Consider the following 20664-nt stretch of genomic DNA (forward strand, 5'->3'; position numbering starts at 1 on the left):
CTGTAGCTTTAGAACTTAAAAAAACAGGTGTCCTTGAAGCAGGCCTTCTGTCATGTAATGTACTATACTGTTGGTTTCATTCCATACATCAATAGTGTTTTGAATACAGAAGACTGAAATAGTTAAAATAAAGATTATTTTGCAAAAATTATTTTAGATTCATGAAATTGACTCAACCAAGATCATCAAAGATTAATTACTTGAAATGGTAATTTAGAAAGCAAGAACCAAAATAAGTTAATGCCTTTTATCTCTTGTCTTTTTCTTTCTTTCTTTTTTTTTTTTAAAGATTTTATTATTTATTTGAGAGAGAGAGAGAGAGAGAGATAGTGAGATAGAGCATGAGCATGGGGTAGAGAGAGAAGCAGGCTTTCCACTGAACAGGAAGCCTGATGCAGGACTCCATCCCAGGACCCTGGGATCATGACCAAAGCTGAAGGCAGACCCTTAACCAAAGGCATACACGTAACCAACTGAGCCACCCAGTTGCTTCCTTTCTTGTCTTATCAGCAAACAAAAATTTTATATCTTTACAATGTCCAAAGACCAATGTTTTGACATATGCATATATTGTGAAATGATTATCACAGTCCACCCTTGTCCTATAAATTAAATTTGAAGCCTTTAGGAATTAGAATTTGGATTGCAAGCAATATATTAACCTACTTGTGGTAGGCAGCTTCTAAGATTGTTTTTAATGATCCCTGTCCTTAGTATTTATGCCCTTGAAAAATCCACTCTCTTAGAGCATGGACTGAACCTGGTGACTTGCTTCTTGCTTCTGATATTAGGTTACAAAAAGACTGGCTTCTATCTTGTTTATCCTTCTCATACTCTCTCACTTGCTCACTTGGATGAAGCCCGCTGCTGTACACAGAGGCTCATATGATAAGGAACCGAGGGAGGCCTCCAGGCAGCTACCCTGAGGAATTGAATCCTGCCAACAACCTCAGGAGTGAGTCTGGAAATGGATTCTCCCTGAGTTGAGTTTTGACATGACTGCAGTCTTATGAGAGATCCTGAGCCTGAGGACCTAGCTAAACTATGCCTAGATTCCTGATATACAGAAATTGTGAGTAGTACATATGTGTTGTTCTGAGTTGCTAGATTGTAGGGTTACTTCGTTAGGTGGCAATAGATAATTAGTGCAGAATTAAAAGAGGTCCTTAGAAAGGGCCAGTATTGTATTATCCAAGTCAAACCTTGCAGACAGCCAAAAGAAAGACTAAAAGCACTGTGGTTGAATTGTGCTTTAGAATGGCAGCATAGAAAAATACTGATTTAATTGGGAAAAACATAGAGGATCCTGAAGATGAAATCTAAGGATATAAATCTGAATTTTCAGTGCTACTTCCAGAGGAGATATCAGAAATGCAAGGTGTAGAAATTGATTGCTGCCTGGCCAATGTGATTGCTGAAGAAGATATCATTATGACAGGGCTCCTTGCTGTAAAAGCTAGCCTTAAACAAAGACACCCATTTTGGTTTAAATACTTTAGCAACTGGGGAAGGATGTTATGTCTACCAACAGTATAGTAATGTGGCTTTAGAAGGCTCCTACCCTTTTATTTTTTTGAGGTTTGGATTATTTCTTTTAGGTGTTTTTCTATGTGTTCTTTAATTCCATAGCTATGTATTAAATACTTATTATATGCTAGGTGCTGATTTAGGCACTAAAAATTATTTTTTTAAGGTTTTATTTTTAAGTAATCCCCACACCCAATGCAAGGCTTGAACTCACAACCATGAGATCAAGAGTCTCATGCTCCACCAGCTGAACCAGCCAAGGGCCCCTGCACGGAGGATTCAATGGAGAAATCCTCTCGCTCTTGAAACTTCCATTCTAGTGGGGAAAGACAGGCAGTAATAAAACAAATAAACATAAAAATAAAATATACCGTATAGTAATAAGAATTAAAAATATGTGCTATAGTAATTAAGTACTATCAGGAAAAAGAAAGCAAGAGAGGGAAAAAAGGAGGGGGAGTTGTAGCTTCTGTACCAGTTATCAAGGTCTAGACGATAATCAGCTGTGTCCATTGCTGCATTGTGCGCATCCTGATCTGTTTTCCAATGCTACCCAACAAACTCCAGAGTTGCTATGGCTTCCTCTCGTCCCCCTGTAGACTCTATACTCATTCTTGCTTTCATGTCCTTTTATCATTAATTAATTTATTTTTAATGTTTATTTATTTAATTTTTAGTAATGTCTATACCCCAACATGAGGCTCAAACTCACAACCCCTGAGTTCAAGAGTCACATGCTCTTCCAACTGAACCAATCAGGTGCCTTTGCTTTCATGCCTTTTTATTTTTTTTATTTTTTAAAAGATTTTATCTATTTATTCACGAGAGACAGGCAGAGGCAGAGGCAGAGACATAGGCAGAGGAAGAAGCAGGCTTCTCCATGCTGGACTCTGATGAGATGCGGGACTCAGATATCATGCCCTGAGCCAGAGGCAGATGCTCAACCACTGAACCACACAGGTGTCCCACTTTCATGTCCTTTTAAAAGACTCATCTTCATGGCTTCCCCACGAAGGCTTCTTTGACAATTTAGCCTCCATTAACCTTTCTGTCTTCTGGGGACCTGAGGGGACCACCCCCCTCCAAAATAAAAAGTTCCAAAACAAAACACGACTTACCCATCTTTTTTGTTTTCTTTGTTAATAGTTGATTTTTATTTGTTTCCTTTGTTGTTTTGTTGTGCACCCTTCCCCTTTCCCAATAGAATTTCAGGTTTTTGAGTTTGGTATATTTTTACACCAAAACTCAATGTATGAGTATGTACGGAGCATGCAAGCAAAACTTCTTGATGGTACCTTCATTGGAAGAAATATAAAAGATAAAAAATATGAGATGCCTGGGTGGCTCAGCGGTTGAGCGTTTGCCTTCAGCTCAGGGTGTGATCCTGGGGTCCCGGGATTGAGTCCTGCATCGGGCTCCCTGCATGGAGCCTGTTTCTCCCTCTGCCTATGTCTCTGCCTCTCTCTCTCTCTCTCTCTCTGTGTGACTATCATAAATAAATAAAAATTAAAAAAAAGAATATATATATATATATACACACACACAGCTTTATATATAAAGCTTAATACAGATATATATATACAGCTTAATACATATATATATATATATATATATATATAAAGCTTTCAATTCTTCAGTCTCAGTTATGTAGAGGTGAGAGGCAGCTGGTGTGAATATTTGTCTGCAGGGTACATACAAACATACTCTAATCTCATATGGCATGACAGCAATGCACTTATTCAAGAAAATAGTTATCTCAATTTTCATATACATACATATATATGTGTGTGTGTGTAAACTAAATTTTACAAAAATAATATATTTTTACAAAAAATACTTAATTTCTATACAGAATGAATTCTGATATTTTCTCCTTTGTGTCAGTTTTCAAAAAAATGCTGGTGGAAACCCTCTGAACTGATCTCACAATCTGCTAAGAGAATATGATCCACAGTTCGGAAAACATTGGAATAGCCAGGTGGTGGGCACACGGAGGTATAAAGTAAAAGAATATTGAATGATATGAACCCAGAGATATCTGTCCTGGAAAAGATAATTTATATATCTCTTGAAAGGCATGTCCTATTTAGATTATTGGGGTCCATGACAGCGTCGATGCTGAGCTGAGACAACAATATGAGCAAAGAAGGCACAGAGATTAGAGTAAGCATTAGGTTCAGGGGTCGCTGAGAACAGAATTCTGATCTTTTATATGATTGCTTTTGTAGATTACGGAAACAATATAAAAGTCAAACTAAGGGCCTGAAAACAGATTTTGAGGATACATATTTGAGAAAAATATTAATAACGATAATAGGACAGCAGACCTATGGCATTTAAAAATTCATATCATTATTTGCATTACTATTTCCTTTTGTCAGAATTCTTTATAATCACAATTATTACTATTCCTCAAAGTAAACCTCTGGGCATAGGAGACGCTATTTCTAGAAGAAGAAACTGGTGTATAGAGATAATAGGCATTGCTCAAGTTATATTTACTTGAAGTGACTTCAGCAGATCAAGCTATTTCTAGCTCAGAGGACTTAGTTGACCCCCGGAGTTTAGAAGACCAGGTACAAATGTCAAGCAAAAACACAAACAGAACAAGAACATTCAACCAATGACCACTTATTCTGATCAGCCTTGAAGATTAGGTTGTCCCTTTTCAAGGGTATAAATTGTTTACCTATGATGATCTGGATTGTTGTTGTGTTTGCTGCCCAGTTTGGCAAAGACCTGATAGGGAGTGCATGATGAAGTTTGGGGGAAGGAAACCTTGAGTACCGAAATACTTTTTCTGAAATTTATTTCAGAGCGCATGGGTTGATCAGGGAAATTAAAGAAAGAGAAGCCAAATGTGGATGTACAGAGCATTGTGGCTTCCATGGTTTCCTAGAGCTCTTCATATTTCCTTCTGGAAGCATCTGAGAGGGGTGGCTTTGTGTTACCACCCACCTTTTGTACTTTAGACAAGGTTTCTTTCTCCCTTTCTCTCTCTGTCAGATGTGTGAAAAGGGAAAGAAAAAAGGGTTAGCATTCCAGGGAAATTCCACATGTTGTATGGAAGTAGGAAATGGAGATTCTTAACCTTATCTAAATTTTGTTTCTAATATCTTGATTTTAGTACTTTTTTTCAGAAATAAAATTTTAACCATTGCCTCTGCATCAAATTTGCTTAAGGCTAAAAACAGATGAGCAAGGTTAAGCATGGAAGCAGTGGCCCAGCTTCTCTTTCCTCCTTTTGATTGTTTTATTTTGAATGAGAAGGAGGTGGCTTACACAATGAACAAGAACAGCAACCGGCTGGATGACTGTGTGCTTTGAGCCAATTATGATATTTTTGTGGGAAAGCTTCCAATTCTTCAGTCTCAGTTATGTAGAGGTGGGAGGCAGCTGGTGTGAATATCTGTCTGCAGGGTACATACATACTCTGATCCAATATGGCATGACAGCAATGTGCTTATTCAAGAAAACAGTTATCTCAATTTTCTTGTATCCTAACACAAGACTTTATTTTCACCATTCAAAAAAGAAAGAAAGAAAGAAAGAAAGAAAGAAAGAAAGAAAGAAAGAAAGAAAGAAAGAGGTCAAAGCCAAGGTCACCAAAATATTGTGAGATCTCTCAGCTGCCTCTAGTGAAGGAACAAAATTAAGGTAAGTCTGAATGGGCCACATTAACTCATTATCTTCAGTTCCTCCATTCTCCACCTGAAGTTTTCAATCAACCACTGGCAAAATTCCCTCCAGTTTTCAGAATATTTTGACTTCACAGGCCCAGGTGGTGACCAAATCCTGCTGCAAATACCTTCAAAGCATTTGTCCATTCATTTATTCATGCACTGGTCGTGCATTTATTAAATACTTACTGTGTACCACGCACCGTGCTAGACACCAAGGATGACGAAGACAGACACAGCTTCTGCCATCACAGGGCTGGCAGTCCAGTAGGGGCCCAGACGAAAGACAAGTAAACAGGCATTTTCAATACCTTGTGTGCAAGCTGTGTTGGTGGGGAAGTTACAGGGAGCACCTGCTGGCAAATCTAACGTTGGGCTGTCGTTGGGAGATATCCTAGAGAATCGATGATTTAGTTGAGACTTCAAGGTTCAGAAAGATGTAGCCAGAAGAAAAGTGCATTAGACATTCTCCATTCAACAGATTTTTATTGACCCCTTTACTGTGGATCAGGCTAGACTTTCGGGAGTTAGGTAGAAAGACCGACTCACTCCCTGCTCCTCCTCTAAGTGCTCAGAGGAAGTCAGAGTGGGGGAAAAATAGATGTGATAATATAGGCACAAAATATCTAATGTAACCATCAGTGTATACTAGGGAATTAAAAGGTTCATCATTTTCCTGCGGGAAAGTCCAACTGGCCATTGCTCCTGAGTATCCAGTGCTCCTCTCAGTAGCTCTGAGCTCTGCTGTGGACTCTGCTCCCAGTCAGAACCCCTCCATAAGTTGAGCATGGGGAGGGTTCTCTTCCCTGGACTTCCCTGCCTGTCTCTCTATGCTTTACCACAGAGCCCCCTGGGCCTTTACTGAAGAGCTGGGTTGACTAAAGAAGATTGCACTGTAGGAGGGGAAAACTCTAAATTGTCAGCTAAAATAGTTTTCCTCCACAGTTCATGGGAAAAAGAATCTCATTTATATACTCAGTAAATATAGGCTAGCTGTTGTTCCCTGAGGTGCCCACGACTGATAAAATCCATTACCTCTGGAGCTTTCATGTGAGTGAGAAGGAGACAGATAGGAATAAGTAAACATGTACATTGACAACTTAATGAGAGATGGATGAGAAAAATAAACAGTGATACTTGTGATAGCTCCTCCGGGAGGGTGTTTCTGTTACAACAGTCCGAAGGAGGGGCGTGTTTGATCTGGGACCTGAGGTTTGGGAAGAAGCTGGTCTGTGAAGAGGCAGAATAAAGTCGCAGTAACGGGAGCCCATGGAAAACCCTCCCCAGGGGCTGTCTCCTGCCCTCAGGCCACCACCTGTCTTCACAGGTGTCCTGTTCTAATCTTAGGCTGCTCGCGCAAAGCAGCCATCTCTCCTTCAGGACACTTCAGCCCTATCCGCGGCGGCTGTGGGTCCCCTGTCCCCCCCACCCCCCCACCAGGCAAGGCCTGCTTCTTGGTCACAGGCCACGTTTAGTTTTAGCCCTGGCTGGTGGGTCCTTTCACCCCAGTGCTGTGCCGGCTGCTTCGCGTTCATGACCCTGCTGTTCATTCCCCCAGTCTTAGGGGAACTCAATCTTATTTCTGTAGTCACTGAGCCTAAGATTGTTCTTGAAGGGTAAAGTGTTTTGATGGATTATGAATCCGAGATCCTTTGTTTTCACTTCTTGTTCCAGTCAGCCGCCTGTTTTTCCGGATCACATTGTTCTAAGCCTCAATTACGCGAAGGTCAGGAGGCCGCCCAATAACTACTTGAGGTGCCACCGGATTGGCTTAGGCGCCACTTGGCGAAGCCCGCCTCGCAGAGGCCCAGGAGCTCCGCAGACCCCCGGGGAGGGCGTCCGGATGACGTCACTCGAAAGCGGCCGGCTCAGCGCGGGCGTGACGTCACGCGGCCGGTCCGCTCCGCTCCGCCGTGACGTCACCTGGTGGGCGCGGCCAGGCCGAATCCCCAGTGTCGTCACGGGCGGGGGCGGGGCCAGAGCGTGTCAGCGAAGCCGAATCAAAACAAGCCGGAGACCCGCCTTTTCCCTCCGGCTCGGGAGCTCCTCGCTCGCGCCCCGAGCCCGCGGCGCTCGCGCGGCTGCGAGCCTCTGGCGGCCGCGCGCCGGCTCCAGGAAGCCGGGGAGGGCGCGGCGGCCGGGATGGCGCGGCGCGGGCCGCGCGGCTAGACGGGCGCCCGAGGAGCCGCCGGCCCGCGCCCTCCATTCTCCCCCTCCCGGAGCCGGCTCCGCGCGGGCCGGGAGCGGCCGTGCGGCGGGGAGCCCCTTCCCTGACGCCGGGCACCTGGACGCTCGCGAGATGCCCAACCCCAAAAACAGCAAAGGCGGCCGCAAAAACAAGCGCGCCAACAGCAGCGGGGACGAGCAGGAAAATGGAGCCGGGGCCCTGGCAGCGGCGGGCGCGGCGGGCGCGGCGGCCGGGGGGGGCCTGGCGGCGGCGGCGGCGGCCGGCTGCGGGGCGGCGGCGGCGGCGGCGGGCGCGCCGGGCACCGGGGGCGCGGCGGGCGCCGGAGGCGCGGGGACTGGCGCCGCCAACGCCGCGGCCGCCGCGGGGGCTGCAGCGGCGGGCGACGCCAGGAACGGTAAGACGGGGCTGGCGGGGTGAGCGCCGACTTCCTCCCCGACGGGGCCGGCGGGGCGCGGAGGGGCGCGGGGGGGCGCGGGCGGGGCGCGGACAATGCGAGAGTCAGGAAGTGCTCGCCCCGCCTCTCCGCCCCGCGGCGGCTGCCCCTGCCCGGGGTCTGCGCGGCGCCCGGGACTCCGGGGGGCGCCCCTCGGGCCCTGCGGGCGCTGCGCGGGCCGAGTGCGTGCGCCCCGGGCCGTGGGGGCGGGGGGAGCAGGGAGGAGAGAGCTGCCCAAGTTGCGAAGACGCTCGGGTCGGCCCCTCCGACACCCGCCGGTTCTGCCCTGCGGCCCCGCCCGAGTGAGGAGCAGCCGCGGAGCCCCGCGGAGCCCGGCTGGCTGCGGCGGTCCCACAGGTGAAGAGGCCCGAGACCTTCGTGCCCCGGGGCGTGCGTGTGCGCGTGCGTGTGCGCGTGCGTGTGCGTGTGCGCGTGCGTGTGCGCGTGCGCGCGCGCGCTCTTCGATTCTCCGGCTCGCTTGAGGAAGGAAGAGAGAGTCTGAACTTGACTTCCGTTCTCAGGCCGGAGCTCAAAAAAAAAAAAAACCAGCCACCATCCTCTGTACGATTCTGTTCCACAGCTGTAGAAGGCAGTGCCTGGAAGCACCTTCCGAGGGCGCTCAGGGAGGGAATAGGGAGGTGTGACAGGACCTGCCCCCGTCACTCCAGGGACGTGGCTTCCGTCGCAGGGCGCCTGCCGGGCAGGGACTTGTCTCTTACTAGGACAGTTCTTTGAATTCCTGTAGTCAGGCAGGTTTTCAGGGAAGGGAATAGAGGTGTATCTTGATGAAGGGGGGTTAGGATCTTTATGCCGGGCTCCTACCTTGTAGCTTTTCAGCTTTTGAAGCCACTCTTTTTTTTTTTTTTTTAATTTTAATTTATTTATGATAGTCACAGAGAGACAGAGAGAGAGGGGCAGAGACACAGGCAGAGGGAGAAGCAGGCTCCATGCACCAGGAGCCCGACGTGGGATTCGATCCCGGGTCTCCAGGATCGCGCCCTGGGCCAAAGGCAGGCGCCAAACCGCTGCGCCACCCAGGGATCCCTGAAGCCACTCTTCATGCAGGTCAGGCACTTTTTAGACGGACCCCTGTGCTTCTTGGAACCGCACCGTGCTCTGGTCATAGGAGGTTGAAGCGTGGCCTGCCAAGAACAGAGGCATAGGCCCCACTGACTGTGTCTCTGCAGTATTGAAATAGGAACGTTTTTCTTTTCTCCAGGAACAGGCATCCTGGTTTTCGGTTTTTGTTTTTGTTTTTGGTTTTCCGGGATCCTGGTTTTGACTGTTTGAGAGTGCAGCTTTTGGCCAGGCAGTCTTCTCCGTGTTCTTTGGTTTTGCGAGCTCTCAACTTTGTCTTGGTCTTGATGTGGCAGAGGGGAAGGAAGACAAACTTGTGGCTCAGCCCCCTTAGAGCTCTGCCTTCTTGGCAAACTTGATTTCTCAGACTTGATTTCCTCGCCTTTAAAGTGGAAAAAAAAAAAAAAAAGACTATGTTTATTGCATTGGCTCCCTCATAGGGTTATTGTGAGGCTCAGAGTGTCACTTCCCTGCCCAGTTCGAAGTTGGTTTTAAAGTCTTGTCACGTTTCTACCACGCTTAGCAAAGTTCCGCAAGGGAAGTGACCTATGAACGATAGCTGTTATTCACTCCTTCAAAAATTAGTGAGCACTTACAGTGTTACCAGTACTGTGCTAAGTATTAAAGGGTACGGTGGTAATGGAGGGAAGACATCCTGATCCTCATGGGGCTTGCATTCCAGTCCCGGTGGTCTGGCTTTCCTTTTTATTTTTTGTTTGTACGGAATCTTCAAGTTGGCTATTTCCCTTTTTTCTCCGACCAAAGATCAGACCACTTTAAGGCAGTGTGAGGAAATTTTTTACTAGGCTGGTGATACCTCTTCCTTTGTAAACTTCAAGCTGACTATGGTGTTCCTATTATTACTTTCCTCTGAAATGGCAGACTCAGGTATATTTAGCAGTTATGTATGTATCTGTGTGAAGCTGTGTATTTCTTGTTTGGAGCTTGTTTTATGAAATGAATGGGGAAAAAGGGAAGAAATGGGCCAAACATTGCCATAGTCAGGGTTAGAGACGGCACAGACTTCGACCAGTGAGCTGTGTTTTACGATGCCCCACTTGGCTCTGACATGATGACGTCTCCGTGAATGATCCACCTTAATTTGAGGAACCTCTCACTGCAGTTGATGACTGAACATGGATGCTAAGGCGTCTGCGTGCAAAATTGACAGCAAGGAGATTACAAATGCATCTTAGATTCTAGAAATATCTTTGTGTAGGAATATTGCTGGAAATGCACTAGCTGGACAGTGAGGGAAGCAGGATTGAGCAGAGGGAGGAGTTGAACTGCCACACAGTTAGATCAGGGAGCTCTTTAGTGGGGAAGGTCCTGAGGAATTCTTTCACCTTGAAGCATGGAGGCGGGGCCTTTAAACTTGCTCTCCTCCATTGACCATGTGGACATGGGCTGCCCCCAGAAAGAGGGTATGACTTGGGGAGTGGCATCTCTTAGCTGGAGAGCCCTCTGTGGAGAGGGGCTCAGCTGAAAGGTTTATTTATTCCCCTAGTATTATCTGTTTCTTCTCTTAGACCACTAGCGCCATTCACCTAAGACACAGTTTTTGGATAAATAGTTCTCACTACCCTTTATGGATCAGGCTGGGAGTTCACTACCAGCGTGACATTGTTTTGATGGGAAATGCTTCTTTACACATGGGTTTTTGGGACTCCCACCTGTTCCTGTAAGCAAGATTTGTGCTTTTCTCTGTGCTTAGACCAGTGAACGCATTTTTTTTTTTTTATGACCCTAGGTTTACAGTACATTTTAAATAGTTTCTCTTTTTAGGTGTTTACTTGAATTCTTACTACATTTAAATTATCTATATTCATCAGAAAAAAAAGAGTGTTTGCTGTTTATTTTCAAATCAAGGAATATTTATAGCAGGTCTATGGTATGTCGAGTACGATTGTCATCTCGGAATACATTTTTTTTTATTTAGAAGTTAATTTTGTCAGGTCTTTAAAAATATCTGCTACTTTTGGATCTTGTCTTTTGTAATTCACCTTTGTAATGAGGATTGGTAGAAAATATTGCCTCATCCATCAAAGATCTATTTTGTGTGTTTTTAAGAAGGCTATCCTTTGCTCTGCGGTTGGAGTTTTGTGCACAGTCTTTACTCTTTATTTGTTAGAGGACCTGAGTTTAAATTCTAGGAACTAAACCTTCATTGTCAGCTTTCCTTAAGTCCAAGAATATATATCATTCCGTAGAGAATTGAAAACAGGATATAAAACTAGGAAGTCTCTTGCAGCTTAATCCTCCTATGAATTTACTCCAGGCTTAGCTGTGAACAATTTAAAAAGCTTGAAGGCATCAAAAGGAAAACTTTAGGAAGAGAAAAATCTGTTCTGATCGATTTTGTTCACCAGCTCTTTGGCATTAAAAAATATATATATTTAATTAATTTATTTGAGAGCGAGCGAGCACGAGTTGGGGGGAGGAGCAGAGAAAGAGGAAGAAGCAGACTCCCCACTGAGCAGGGAGCCCAACTCCAGGACGCTGGGATCATGACCTGAGCCCAGAGGCAGATGCTTAACCAACTGAGCCACCCAGGAGCCCTTCTCTTAGGCATTTTTAAGGGATTGATATGATTACATATGTTGTTATTTCGTTATTTTACCAGTAATAAAATGGCCACTGTGGAAAAAGAATTAAAAAAAAAATAAAGAAGATAGGCAAAGTTCTGTTTTACTTTCTAGTCCAACACATAAGCATACTGCGTAGATCACCATTGTTAACATTTGATGCATACTCTTGTACACTTTTAATTTTTTCTCTTACAAATTTTCAAAAGTACATATATAGTTTTCAAAAAAAGAGTATAGTGTATTTTATAATCTGCATTTTACATATGCAGTATTTTGTGGACATTTTAGCAGGGTGGTAAATACACAGGCGCATCACCATTTTCATGACTGCAAAGATGTGGATACTTTGATCATTCTACTGTCTGATCGTTATAGGTTCTTATTTAGACATCTGTAGGCATTATCCAGTTACTTATGATAAACTTTTACTTGTGGACCTTCTGTGTTAAAGGATATACATTTAAAAAAATTATTACTTAATACATGCTGACAGATGGTCCTGTAGAAAAGTTGTAGCAGTTTGACCCTGCTGTGGTCAGAGTGCCCTTTCCCCATAGCCTTTCTAGTCTCTAGTTCTTGTTTTAAAGGCATGCTCGGAGAATTGCTGGTATCCCTGAATGTCTCAGCAATAAGAGGGCCCCAGTGGGATTGGGAGCCTGGAGCAGATGCTACCACACTTAAGGGGACTGCATTTATTTCTTTCGGGGACTTCTGTGCTCTTTAGTGATTTGGTGGTTAACAAGGATTCAACAAGATACCTGATAATGGTGAATGGCATTTTGGTAGTTGGTAGTAATGAAGATGAAAGCATAAGCTCTTCAAATTCTGTCTGCACCACTATTCTAATCTTAAGAAATAAGGTCTAAAAATTTTAAAGTTTTAGTCAACAGGCATGCAATCTGAACAGGCGTGGGTACAAACCTAGGTGCCCTAGTTTACTAGCAAAGTGACTTTGGGGCAAGTTATGTAATCTTTCACAGACTCCATTTTCTAAATACAACCCTTTAGTTGAGTTTTTGAAAATGAAGAAAAACCGTACTAAAGATTTGGCTCAGGTCCTGGCACATATGGGCACTATCAGTAATAGCTTTATAAGCTTTCTGATTTGTTCAACTTTATTCAATTATAAGACTTTTTCAACTATTCTGAATTGAGAATAGATACCAAGAAACAATAAGATGGTGGTGAAAGGTCTGTGAATATTAGTATAGGAAAAGATGGATATCATACAGGTTTTTATTCAAGCACTGATTTGATTACAAGTGATCTATTCTTCCTTTATCATCTCTGATTATAGTTTACCTGGAAAGATCAGATGATTTAGCAGAAAAGAAACAGAAAAGAAAAAAGCAAAATGTGAAAATGGTTACATCTTCCTTTCTTCATTTATTTATTCATTTCATATATTTATTCATCAGGCACTGTGTTAGGCTCTGGGATTACAGGGACAGAAGAATTGGGCCCAAGGGGCTTATGGTCTACTTGGGAGCCTGTATAGAAACAAGTACAAGTAGGTTATTACATGCAGTATGCAAGTGCAGCTTAGAAATAAAGACCAGGGCTTCTGAGGTGGTAAAAAGTTGAATTAAAAGATTGGGATTATGGGGGGCCTGGGTGGCTCAGGTTAAGCCTCCGACTCTTCGACTCTTGGTTTTGGCTCAGGTCATGATCTTGTGGGTCATGAGCTCCATGTTGGACTCTGCGTTCAGCAGGGAGTCTACTGGAGATTCTCTCTCCCTCTCTGCCCCTCCCTTCCACCTCTCTCTATCTCTCTCAAATGAATAAGTACATTTTTTTTTAAGATTTTTATTTATTCATGAGAAACAGAGAGAGAGAGAGGAGGGCAGAGACACACAGGTAGAGAGAAGCAGGGAGCACACCCTGGGCTGAAGGCAGGTTCTCAACTGCTGAGCCGCCCAAGCATCCCAATAAATAAATCTTTTAAAAAAGAAAAAAAGATGGGATTGTATTATTGTGATATGGAGAAGTGAAATAAACATGTGGAGTTGAAGAGTAGCTGGAAGGAGGTAAGTAGCTCAGGGTATTCTTTGGGGATCAGCCAGGCCTTAATGTTACTGGTATATTAATATTAACATCCCCTCTCTCCAGGCCACAACTAGAGGGTTCATTAGTTTGAGTGTTCATTTGTTTGCTCATTCATTGTTTTGTTCATCTGTGTATTCCTCCATTTACTAAACATTTATTATGTGCCTATTGTCTCTTCTATGATTGGAAGTTAATGTTGATTGTACTTGAAGGCATAAAAATCTACATTCCAATAGTCTCATGGTGAAGCTGGGACAGAGACATGTGAACACCAGGAGCCATGATAATGTGCTGTGGGTGCCCAGTGGAGAAAATGACTTGTTTCCTGGAGAAGGGGGATATTTGAGCTCAGTCTTGCAGGAAGAGAAGCAGTTAGCCCTGAAAGCAAAGGAAAGATGTTTCAAACAGAGGGAGGTGGGAAAGAGGCTTAAGTTTTGGTTGTAGCCGGGAGTTTGTGACTGGTGTCAGGTACAGTGCTAGGACAGGAGGCTGGAAAGCGAGTGGGGCCAGATGGTCAAATCTGGATGTTTTGTGGCCAGTAGAGGACCATCCCTGAGGTTTGTAAGTAGGCAAGGGGTCAACTGAACTGCAAAAGGGCATAGTAGGTTCAGGGACACCTGAGTGGCTCAGTGGTTGAGCGTCTGCCTTCGGCTCAGGGTGTGATCCTGGAGTCCCGGGATTGGTTTCCTGCATGGAGCCTGCTTCTCCTCTCTCTATGTCTCTGTCTTTCTCTGTGTCTCTTGTGAATAAATAAATAAAATCTTAAAAACAAAACAAAATAAAACAAAACAAAACATAGGTTCAGTTAGCTTGGTTTGTCATCATAGGTGTTGACAAGCTTATGAAGTTGTAATTTCTACAGAATGGTATTTTAGCAATTTTTCTTTTGATACAACTAGTCAAGCATTATTGGCCCAACCTGCTGTGGACCCTTGATTGTGGTTTTTTAGTAAGTGGGGACAGCGGTAATGGTGTCACAGTACCCAAGGCTGCCATGTGGAGAGTCTGTCTTTGTTGTGGGCACCAGCATCCCTGTGCTTTCTGAGCCATGGGAGCTTAGCTAATTGAGGTAAACTTAAGAGAACCAACTGCCAACCCACTGGTTTGGGGCCATCTGAGCAGATATCGTTTTCTCTGGAGGGAGAATTGTCCCTATGGTTTATTTTTTCATACCTTGGTAGAAAGTGTATATCTCTGTGCCAAGTTGGATTAATTTTCTTGGTTTCTCATTCTGTTTTTATTATCATTGGATCAGTTTTAAAACAAACTGGTTGAGGTTGGCTCTCATTGTTTTGTACAAAGTAACTTTGTGTATATGTGTGTGTATCTTAATTCTGTATATTTTATTTATTCTTTAAGATTTTATTTATTTATTCATCACAGACACACAGAGCGAGAGAGAGGCAGAGACACAGGCAGAGGGAGAAGCAGGCTCCATGCAGGGAGCCTGACGTGGGACTTGATCCCGGGTCTCTGGGATCACACCCTGGGCCGAAGGCGGTGCTAAACTGCTGGGCCACCGGGGCTGCCCCATTCTGTATATTTTAGAAAGCTTCCAGTTCTCAGTGGTTGCTGAAATAGCTACTTGATTTATTTAATCAACAAGATGTTTCAGTTTGTACTAGAGAATTTTTATAAAACTGCAAAGAGTAATATTGCTTCTAATGCTTAATTATGTCCTAATTTATTAGAAGTACAAAAGGGGAACAAATTCTTTTTGCTAAATTATACTTAGGAGGATAATACTTGAAAACAATCTAAGAGTTAGAAACAAAGATTAAGAGGAAGTTTAAAATAAGATAAGAGGAAGACTTAAAGAGGAAGTGTTAAATGTTAATCATAATTGCATTGATGGTAATTAATAAGAAAGCATGATTCTCATATACACTCACATAATGTATTTTGTAGGTTTAATTTGTCAGGAGGAAGAGATTTTCCTCTATCTTCTTTTTTTTTTTTTTAATTTTTTTTTTTTTTATTTATTTATGATAGTCACAGAGAGAGAGAGGCAGAGACACAGGCAGAGGGAGAAGCAGGCTCCATGCACCCGAAGCCCGACGTGGGATTCGATCCCGGGTCTCCAGGATCGCGCCCTGGGCCAAAGGCAGGCGCCAAACCGCTGCGCCACCCAGGGATCCCATTCCTCTATCTTCTTATGTGTAAGAATTGGGGTCTGCAAATTAAGCTGACAAAAGACAGACTAACAAGAGAAAAGACTGATTTAATCACAGAAAAAGCGACTTAAAGTAGGGGGCTAGAATTTGTGGCTTCTATACCAACTTAAGAGAAGGGGAGGAGAGAAATCACTTATGGGGAGAACAGAGGACTTCTTAATAAGAGAAGTGGAGAAGAAAAAAGGCACCTATGGGAAAAATATCTTTCTGGAAAAGAAATGTGCCGTTAGAGAATAGATGAGAGAGATGATGGTTAGTGACAGTGGCTGCTTAGGTTTGGTGTCAAGACTTATGTCTGGTGATAAGAGTCAGTCTTCCCTCATTGCTCCCAGGAAGGAGACAGTTCCTTTGAGAGGCTCTGCTTTTAGTCAGATAAGAGATTTTAGGAACTCCGATGCCTTCAGCTGAAACTAATTTTTAGGCTATAGTGGCACATTGATCTCTTCAAAATATTTTACAGCTCAGATTACATTACCCCTGTAATAACAATTGCAGGTGGTCAGATAGCAAAAGACACTGTCATAATTCAGGATTTCTATTTTTAATTTTGTTGGAAATTTATTAGAAATAGATGGTCTTAAAGCATATGCCTTTATAAAACCAATGAAAAGGATAAGTTTAGGCAAAAGTTAACAGGGTATCAAATTACACATATAACTAAGGAAGCTGTTTAAAAAAGTATGTTTTCCCTAGGGATAAGCATAAGTTTGATGATACTTCAGATCATGTCCTTTCAAGTTATAAAAGCATCTCAGAAGAGTCTTTTGACACTAATGTTGAAACTCAATTACAAACTCTTTTAGGTTTCTAAATGAGCATTCCTGAATGTGGTTATTTCAGTATAATATTTAGTAGAACTATTATAATACAGCTTCTTATTAAAGTGACATATTATTTGTTATGTCTCAGTGCCTGACGAAGCTCAGTGTCTGGGCAGAAATGGAAACAGGGATGTACAGAATCAAGTTCTGACTATTTTTGATTGGCAGCATGTGCAGTTTGTAATCTGAGAGGCTGAGCCGAGGATGGTTGGTGATGGTTGTTACTGAACACACACATTGCTGCCAGAAGCCATGGAGAGAGCCTGGTATTGAGAAATACGAAGTGTCCTTTTCTGGTAGAGGCAGAAATGTGTACATCTAACATACGGGGCAGCTCCAAAACTATTCCAAATGGTTTCCAGCTCCTCAGATCTGTTCTTATTGGGCAGTACTTACATGTTGCAGTACTGTTAGCTCTGTAATGAATGATATGGTTTCAGTATATTAGGCATTTTATTTTATTTATTTATTCATGAGACAGGGGGAGAGAGAGAGAGAGAGAGAGAGAGAGAGAGAGAGAGAGAGAGACAGGCATAGGCAGAAAGAGAAGCAGGCTCCCTAGAGGGAGCCTGATGCAGGACTCAATTCCTGGACTCTGGGATCACGCCCTAAACCAAAGGCAGATGCTTAACCACTGAGCCACCCAGGCATCCCTAGACATTTAGTTTTAGATGTGTAGATAATGTCTGGCTTCCAGAGCAAATTGGGTAAGGTTGCTGGGTGGTAAGTGTGTTGGGGCTACAGAACCCATAGAATCCACAGAAAGGAGAAGCAGCTGCTTCCAGCAGTCAGAACCATGATGATACCACAACTGCCCTTTGTTAAGTGCTTTCTAGGAGCCAGATACAAAACGTGCAGTCGGCAGTCTGGACTTAAAGATGAGGTCCCTGAGTTACGTATGACCTCTTTCCTTTTTTGTAGAAAAGGCATGTTTGGGTTACAGAGATGTGCCTGACCCTGAAGCCACAGTTTGATTCTGTGTGGCATTAGGTCCATCTTGACTGACACACATACATGTGCATAAATGAGTGAGTTTTTTTTTTTAAAGATTTTATTTATTTATTCATAGACAAAGAGAGGCAGAGACACAGGCAGGGGGAGAAGCAGGCTCCATGCAGGGAGCCCAATGTGGGACTCGATCCCGGGTCCCCAGGATCACACCCCAGGCTGCAGGCGGCGCCAAACCGCTGCGCCACTGGGGCTGCCCAATGAGTGAGTTTTTAAGTTGAGGACTTAAATGTAGTATATAAACATCAAGGAAGCAATAGGGCTGTTTAAATTACCTTTAAAAGGCCTTATGCTCACCATTTGGGTACTTGAAACTAAGACCAAGTTTGTGAAGCAAAACACTTGATGAAGGAAGCACTTCACTCATACATTTTCCATTCATGTTGATCTGATTCCTTCTCATTATGATGGAAGGATTTCCTGGTCTTGGAATTGTGAAGGTTGTGAAACATTTGAACTGACGCTTCCTGTTCTTAATGGACCACTGTTTGTAACTAGGATGTGATTATCTTCTTTAGGCTAAAGTCCTAGGTGTGGGATCACTGGTCACAAGGCATATGGTTTTTAAGGCTTCAAGACAAATTGCCAAACTGCCCTCTGGAAAGGGTTTAAGCTGTTTGTGTGACCACTGCCCTCCATGGGGTATGCCTTTCTTCATAGTCCTCAGCATGTTTTTTTTTTTTAATTTTTTTAAAGATTTATTTATTTTATTCAGAGAGAGAGAGAGAGACTGAGAGGCAGAGAGACAGGCAGAGGGAGAAGCAGGCTCCATGCAGGGAGCCGGACATGGGACTCGATATCAGGTCCCCAGGATCACACCCCAGGCTGCAGGCGGCGCCAAACCGCTGCGCCACCAGGGCTGCCCCTCAGCATGGGTTTTGAGGATCATTTTCATCTTCACCAATCAGATAGTTTGAAAAATTACAAGTCATTGTTATTTTTATTTGCATTTGTTGGATTGTCAGTGAGTGAGTGCCTTTCTGTGTGGTGTTTTCCTGTTTGTGCTTTTTCGTCATTTTACAAATGGGATATTTGTGTTCTTGCTGATTGACACAAGGGTTTTGTATATTCAGGATACTTTTTTTTCATATACATTTCCCCTGGCTTATTTTTTTCAGCTTTTGCCTTATTTCAGGTGTCCTTCCTGGTTAGAAATGTTACGGTTTTGTATGATCACAGAACATCCACATAGAGAGAGGACTTGAGAGAAAGGTAGGGAGTATGAGGAAAGTAGCCTGTGTGACGATGGTACTGGCAGGAAAAGGAGTGTGAGCATGGCGTAAGCTTAATGACTGAGCTCACTGGGATATCAGTGCACAGCAGTGCTCTTACATTAGGTTCTGTTTCCTTTTTGTATTTAATTTTCGAGGCTCTGTTTTCATAGAATGCGTTGCAGTTCCTGCTGGCTTCTCTGACCCTCCACTTCCCTGACCGCTATTATCCATCCAGTTGGCAGCTGAGCTGCAGTGCTCAACACCTGTCACTTCTTGCACACTGCTGAAGTCCCTTGCACTTTCTATTCCAGCTACAGAGGACTTGGAAACTTGTAGGTAAAGGTCCATTAGTTACTTACCACCTCTTCTCAAGAATAAAGCTGCCAACCGAGTCCTCTTAAGGCTAAAATTGCCCATAACTTCTTTGTGATAACACACTAAATGCCAAGTCACAAGAAAGTTCTAATTTTTCTCGTTACAACTTGGATTGAAATTACATTTGTATGTTAGTAAAATGAAGGTATAGCACTCAACTGAACTAAAATTTATTCGCATCTCCATCATGCTGATCCAGTCAGCCCTTGTGCTTCTCAAATGTCTGTGATTTGGAAGAGGTTCCCAAACTCACTGCTTGTTCTAAAAAGTGTGAGATTTGACAGACACGGGTCATAACTTGAGATCTGGCATTTTGCAAGACCAATGAACTTTTCTCAGTCCAAATGCTCTTTTTTTCCCCTTATTTAAAAAAATTTCATTTATGTATTTATTTACTTATGTGAGAAAGAGTGTGTGTTGGGGGGGGGGCGGCGAGGGCAGGGGGAAGAGCAGAGGGCGAAGGACAAACAGACTCTGTCCTGAGCTTGGAGCTCCATGTGGGGCTCAGTCTCAGGACCCTGAGATCATGACCTGAGCTGAAATCAAGAGTTAGACACTCATCCGACTGAGCCACTCAGGTGTCCCTCAGCCCAAATGTTCTAATCTGTAGAAAATAAAGATGATAATGATACATTGTTTGTGACCAATTCTTTGCAAACAAAATATAGAGCTATTTGAAAAAGCAGATTGTTGGGTCATGATTTGGGAGTTTTAGGGTTTTCTAGGTGAATTGTTGGTCCTTAATTACTTGTATGGTAGTGTGGTTGCTTCCCACTGCGTTGATTGCATACTCTAATTTTTCGAGAACCCAGGGCAGGCCTTGGCTTTGCCTCCTTAAGTTCACAGTGAATGTTACTCTTCCAAAATCCTTTTTGGGGAAGCCTTTAGTTTCTCTCCACATTCAGGTCTAGGAGCTCTGCTGTGCAGATTTTCCTGGAGAATCTGCAGTGCTTGCCTGCTGTTCTCAGGGCAAGTCCAGCTCCTTGAGGGAGCTCTTAGGAGTTTCTGCAAGGGCTTTCTGACCCTGCCATGAGGAATGACTGTGGTGAAGCGTTGGATAGGGTTCTTTCAGCAGAGTGAGGATGGCTAACTTGGGGATTGTTCTGTTGTGATCTGTGAATCATCTGGTAACCAGGTTTCATCAGTAACAGCAACTTCCACTGTGATTTTAACCATTTTATTAACAGAGCCTTGCTTTTGGCTATTGTACTCATGATTTACATGTATTTGCCTGTATCTGTAATCTTGCCTCACTTAGTTTGTACCTTGATTCACTCAGGCCTTTCTACTTTTTGCTCTTTACCTGCCTCTAGGGTCCTATGGAGTAGGAGTTTGTGTTACTGTAAAAACATTTGAAATGCTTATATGTGGCTTTATTTCCTTAACTCCCTTTTAGATTTTGCATTTTAAATTACACTGAAGAATTTTGGATATACCAAACTATATTATAGATTTTATCAAAGTATCTTCTATAGGCATATGTTGCTTGGTTACATGTAAGTTTTAATGTATGCATAAATATATCAATATATC

General features: G+C 43.5%; 1 protein-coding gene across 1 annotated transcript in view; it reads left to right on the forward strand.

The window, feature by feature from the left end:
• The first annotated feature begins 7230 nt into the window (after positions 1–7230).
• HECA (hdc homolog, cell cycle regulator) overlaps positions 7231–20664 on the forward strand; it is a 46657-nt gene continuing 33223 nt past the window's right edge. The window contains exon 1 of the mRNA XM_055324645.1: positions 7231–7789. Within this exon, the coding sequence (XP_055180620.1) occupies positions 7507–7789 (283 nt within the window). The 5' untranslated portion in view covers positions 7231–7506. The remainder of the gene's footprint in view (positions 7790–20664) is intronic.

This window comes from Nyctereutes procyonoides, unplaced genomic scaffold (assembly GCF_905146905.1).
Source record: "Nyctereutes procyonoides isolate TBG_1078 unplaced genomic scaffold, NYPRO_anot_genome, whole genome shotgun sequence".
Lineage (NCBI taxonomy): Eukaryota > Metazoa > Chordata > Mammalia > Carnivora > Canidae > Nyctereutes > Nyctereutes procyonoides.